The sequence below is a fragment of the Pinus tabuliformis genome, chromosome 1_2 (assembly GCF_031772625.1).
Source record: "Pinus tabuliformis cultivar Carrire ecotype Pingquan chromosome 1_2, CPIR1, whole genome shotgun sequence".
Taxonomy (NCBI): Eukaryota; Viridiplantae; Streptophyta; class Pinopsida; order Pinales; family Pinaceae; genus Pinus; species Pinus tabuliformis.
The window spans coordinates 572284265-572290575 of NC_142298.1; the positions used below are offsets into that span (position 1 = coordinate 572284265).

Sequence of the window (6311 nt, forward strand, 5' to 3'; positions counted from 1 at the left end):
TAAGAATATATTTTGAATTTTGTCCATTTATTTCATTAACTTAATGAATTTAAATGAAATAAATTAAGCAAACTCAAATTTGATAATCATATAATATAATTTTTTATATTCTTATATAATATAAAACAATTTGTATTTAGAAAATAAATTAAAAATAATAATAAGAAACATTTTACAATGGAGCACCTGATTTACCTGGTAAATCCCAGGTCATATTGCCTAGCTCCATAATTTGAAAGAGGAATCGCACTGGGCACAGATAGACTAGACAAAGAAGGCAATGTGTGGATGTTGGTAGCACCATCCATATCTTTGAAAATATTTTCCCTCGGCCTTTTTCTAATTTGGATAAGTGTATCTCTAGCAACACTGGGGTCTCAAGTAACATGAATGAGCTCCTCATTTTGGGAGGCACATTTTGGTCGCTCCTCCTTGCGAAATATGTGAATATTTGCTCCACTGTGCTTCCGCATCTCACTGATGATGTTGCCACCTTTACCAAGAAGGCAACCAATGTGCTTTGACGAAACAAGAAGCGGTGTACAAATGGTACCTTCATCATTGTCATTGTCACTAGTGCTTCCACTAGTCTTTCCTTGCAATTGGAGGACTGCCTCAAGGGTAGGTGAAACACCATAATTAGCCAACTCTGTTGAAGAAACCACAATTACATGTTCATCTGAATCTGATTGTGCATCTTCAACCTTAATGCTTGCTCCTATATATTTCCTCATGCTTTTGATGATATTGCTACCCTTACCAATCACACCTCCAATTTTATCATTTGGGCATACTATTCGAATACAAAACTCCTCTGGACTTTTATCAACAGCAGAATTCCCAGATTTTGGAGCAATGGGAAGAGTAGGGTTAAGTAAGAGGCCATATTGAACTTCGAGCTTCACTTCCATTCTTCAATGAGCTTCAAATCTGTGTCAATTTTATTAACCTTGTTTTCAACTTCTTCTCCCATGCTATTTTGAACACCTGCTTATTCAAAAATAGTGTTAAAAACATCTTTAATATGACTCCCTTTAGTGAGAGCTTCCTACTCTACATCTTCCTTCTTTGCCTTATTTTCAAGTTCAATGAAACTATCTTCCACTATTAAGTGGTCAGTGGATATTCTCATAAAAAACACTTCAATCAATTTATCTTGTTTTTTATCATCAACTACTGTTATATGACATATTGCTCCATGAGCAGTTCCAACTACTTCATACCTTGCTTCTACAGTGGCAACTTCAACCTCCAATTCTTCATCAAACATTTCACTTACTATATTACCACAATCAATCCTTGTTTCAAAAAAGAAACCACACATATCATCAACATAATGCTCATCCACACTATGGTGGGATATCCAAGCATGCATGTGTTAATTGTCAATTTCATTGACAATTTCAAATTCACCAAACACAATTAACATGTGTCTCATCACAGTGGGATTCACCATCATCTGTATCATCCACATTACAATGGAGTCCTTGAGCATTTATTTTCTCTTGCTATGTTTCACACACAAAGGCATCAACTTCTCTCTTTGCAATCTTTGTTGCATCTTCTTCATCTATATGCATGCTTGCATAATGGGTTTCAATTTTATGGTCTTGAAAAACATCTAATTTTGGGTGGGATTCTCCAAGCTTTGTTTTCCTCTCAGAGTCTTGCTTATCTACTCTCAGATCTGCAACTGACTTCTTTGCTTGTGACATAACCTGTTGCTCCATGTCACTCCCCCTTGCACCAAATTATTTTGTCTTTTGATAGAATTTTTAGTTCCTCGGCTATAGCCTGGACCTTTCTAAACATGGAAATGATCTTTGCCTCTTCATTTCAATTTCTTTTCTTCATATTCTTTAGTCACGCTTTGCAAACCATGATTGCGGTCATTCCTTTGTTTTATAGTTTATTTCTTGATTGCAATATGTGCCTCCTAAAGCATAATCTTCACCAAAAAATTGTTATCTATCCCTCTGTATTGATTGAAATTTCATATTCATTTATTTCTCAGTGGTTGAGTGATCCACTTTAACATATCTCACATTCTTTCCAACAAAAACCATTTGAGATTTCAATAAGAGATAAAGAAAGACCAGTGTTCTTATTGATTTAATAAAAAAATTCAGAAGGTGCTCAACGTGATTCACATGAGGAAAGGAAGCAGTATAGCCTTTAAGTAACCAAGGAGGTTGTTCCCCTTCAATAAAAACACCCTCTATGCTGATGTTAGTCTCCTGCTAAGAAGTATCACCCTTTGAATGGATTGTATCCACAATCCTTTTGGTGGAAGTGAATTCCTTCTCCCCATGGCCAAAAGTGTTGGTACTACCTATTTGCTTTTCCTCTTTTTGGGATCCTAGATGTTTAGGGCTAGGAGGCTTGGTACCTTCATGAATTGAGTCTACATTTCCTGAGTTGGTACGTGAGTTTGATGAAGGAAAATAAGGGTGGGGATTAGGGAATTAAATTCCTAGAGCACCTTACAAGGCCCTCACAGTCAAATGGGTCTGTATCAGATAGATATCTATGTCCATAATTATAATTTTGATGACATGTAAAATGTCCTATTAATCTCTCATATGATGGGCAAGTAAGTTATTGACTACCCAATGACCATTGTCAATGTTTCTGAGCTCCTACGCTTTCGTTGCAATGACCAACTGTCTAGTGTGAAATGGAAAATCCTCATCAAATTATTCCATGTCTTTTCTGTGCTCAGGAAGTGGAGATTTATGGCCTCTTCCAAGCCCTCCTCTTTTGTTCTGTACTTGTTCATGGACCATAATTGTCAAGTAGGAAAATTAATTTCTCTTAGCGTCAGCTCCTTAATATTTGTTGCTCCACAAATGCAGTAGAGGCTAACCACCTGTAGATTAGTTTGAATGTGAATGAATCTCCTTTATTGGAATAATACCTTAGTTCATGTCCTGAGCAGGGTATGAGTGCCCCGTCCTCATCTGTTCACCACCTTCCTCTCTGCATTGAATGTTATCTACAGGGATGACAGAGGAGATTCACCACTGGTCCCTATACATTAATGTATTATATCATGTTGGAATGAGGAGCCTATTGGGAATCAAAGTTTGAGAGGACATCCAGGTCTGAGTTGTTGAAGTTATACAACATAGTTTCATATTTTCCAATAAATAAAACTTTTGAAAAATAGCATATTGACCTTAAATATTGATATCAAAAACTCATTAATATCCCCTATTCTTCTTTGATATGTTCCTGACTCTATAGAAACTATTTCAAGGCACCTTGGACTGGCTTTTGACCTCAAGCTAGTTCTTGGGCCAAAGGGGGCTCCCTCAACTATTGATAATAGATCAATTCTTATTGTTAATAAGAAGTGGCCTCTCCTTTAAAATCATATCATCATATTCAAAATATAAATGGATGATACATAGGATTGAGAATAAATGGAAATAGGCATAGATAAAACATTGTAAGCCTATTAGATAAAAATCTTATCCATTAGACATAGAGTCTCAAAGTGAAAAGCACAATAACTAAAAGTTAAAGGTGGAATAAGCTTAAAGAAAATAATAAAACTCAAATGTGGTAGTAAGTAAGGAAGTCATAAGAAAATTAATATGAATAAAAGTGAACTATTGAGTATTAAAATTAATATGGTTGTAAAACATTTGTTTGATAATTTTAATGATCATCTTAAATGCATATAAACAAAGGCATGGAAAAGAGAGAAAAAAAATGTAAATTCTTTAACCGTGTTTTGTTTATTGGATAAAAATATAATACAAACCATAAATATAAAGAGATATGAAAATCAAATGGTCTCTGTAAAGCTTGAATATATGAGGATCCTGACCTAAAACATGTTATATCTACATTCATAATATAAAAGAATATATATGAAAATTAAGAAGCTTAAAACCAAAAATTGATAGAGGAAAAAGGCTCTACTATCCTTGAGACATGAATCCAATAAATAATTCACTTGAATCTAAGAAGTTTACAAAGAGCCTCAAGAGTTGAATTACAAATAAAACTCACTTCTCTCACTATCTCCAAAATTATCTCTCCCTTTTTTTTAATAAAAGTTATTATTGAGTAAGCCCTTAATTTTCAAAATTCATTTTAAATGATAATAATTTATTTTTTTGGATTTTTAACTTGGATTTAAGTAATAGTTAGATTGGATAATAAAACAAGGACTTGATGAATAAAGTTTTAACCAAGATATGATCTTTGATAAATATGATAAATTCATTTAGGGGACCAGGGAGATCAATGAGTAAGCCAAATTTGTGTTAATTTAAGAATTTTGGTGGAGTCATTTTTAATTACAAAATTGGCTCCAACTAGGGATAGTGCTTCTTTGTGAGGTGCAAAAAACATGTATACCATATTCCTTCACCTTTTCTTTATAAATTCATCCTTGTACCTATTCATATGTGATCCTTTGAAATCATTTATCTATTTCTCTTTGTGAGCTTATTCAACATTGAGACAATTATATGTGCAAATTGAAAATAGAAAGTGTTATGCAAATTCAAAACCAAATTCTCATTTGGAAAGATTATTTATGCACAACCGACTCATATACTAATCTAGTTAACATTTTTGGTTAAATAAAAGTAAATTTCCATTGTATTTGTGAAAATATTTGATTGATTGAGTGAACCTTACTTTCATCCTTTTTCAGTAAAAGCACAGGAAACACTAAACTGTGTAATAACAAAAATAAAAATAAAAAAATTTGAAGCTAATAGTTAAAAAATTGAAAATCTAATCTTATGAAAGTGAAATATTTTGATATCTTAGGTAATATTGACTCCATCCATATTTCCACTATATCTTGAAAGTTATGGAAAAACTTATTCTGATCAAGAGTGAATACCCTATCTTTATCAACAAGATTAACCTAATTTTGCAAGATTTTTGTCTTTTAAACTTCTTGGATAATACAAAGTTGCTTCTCTTTTTGCAATTCCAATGAAGAAAATGAAAAAGACAATAAATTACCTTCAATTGATTTGAAAACTTTGATTATTTTTTTCTAATCAACTTCTTCTTTGTTTCCTTCCTTAGATTTGGTCTCAAGTTCTTTATAAACAACTTGATTTTGAGAAAGATTTGAAACAACAATATACCTCAATTGATTTTCTTGATTCAATCATCTTTTGAAAAATTAATCCATAGAAGTAGAAATATTAGTTATAAAACTTGTATTGTCACATACCACCTTTGGTGCACTATTGAAAGGATGGTCGCAAATGTTCTTCATAAAGGAATTGTATTTTTCATTATCATTGCTTTAATAACCTTCCCTTTCACATTCTGTCTCACAAAAATATTTGAAAATAGTGTTAGTTGAATACATGGTTTTTCATAATAATTAAACATTGCATGAAAATCAGTCAATGAAGGATATTGTCAAAATGCAAGCTTCTATACCATTTTCTCACATCTATGTCTAGAAATATAATGAATATCTTCATGAGAAGATCCTTATTAAAAAATTTAAGTCGATGAAGAAGACTATGAAAATATTGCAAGTGGCAAGAGAAAAACATTCTTCATCATTTCCTCTAAATTTTCGAAGATGTATTCATATTTATTGCTATTGGGTGGTGGATTTGGAAAACGATGTATATTTAAAAAATCAAAAGGAGAATATTTTGTAGCTATTAGTGAATAAAATTAATATGCCATTAGATAAGAATGGATTCACCAAAATGTGAAGTCACCAAGTGAAATTGTACAACCTGTGTTTTATCTATGTTCATTTTCAAGAAATAGGTTTGATCTTTTCGATTTTGTAGTGAAATTATTTTTCAATTATGTTCCATGACAATGACACCAAAAGGCTTTGTTCCTTGAGATGTTCTTGAATTTTTAGGAACTATGCCAAAGCATATTGGACCCACTTTCGACCTCAAACTAGATTTTGGGCCAAAGGAGGCTCCCTTATCTATTGATCACAACTTATTACTTACTCTTACTAAGCAGAGTTTGTTCTTTAAGCTCATAAACCTAGATTTAAGATAGAAAAGGATGATAAATATTGTTGAGAATAAATAGCAGTATACTGAGATAAAACATTGGAAACCTCTTAGATCAATTCCCATTCATTTGGAATGGTGTCTCAAACTGTAGAGCGCAATAACTAAAAATGTAAAGGTGGAACAAGCTTAAGGAATACAATAAAACTTAGGTGTGACAGTGAGAAAGGCCTCCACAACAAACCTAAGATGAATAAAAGTGAATTATTGGGCATAAAAAAGGATCCATTTGATAAACATGTCTTTGATAACATTAATTATCATATTAAATGCATATAT

At 32.3% G+C, this 6311-nt stretch overlaps 1 protein-coding gene across 1 annotated transcript; it reads right to left on the reverse strand.

Moving 5' to 3' along the window:
* Window positions 1–377: 377 nt before the first annotated feature.
* On the reverse strand, window positions 378–911 carry LOC149206888 (KH domain-containing protein HEN4-like). The gene has a single exon (XM_089397822.1). It carries the CDS (start codon window positions 909–911, stop codon window positions 378–380), a length of 534 nt encoding a protein of 177 aa, XP_089253948.1.
* Window positions 912–6311: the final 5400 nt, after the last annotated feature.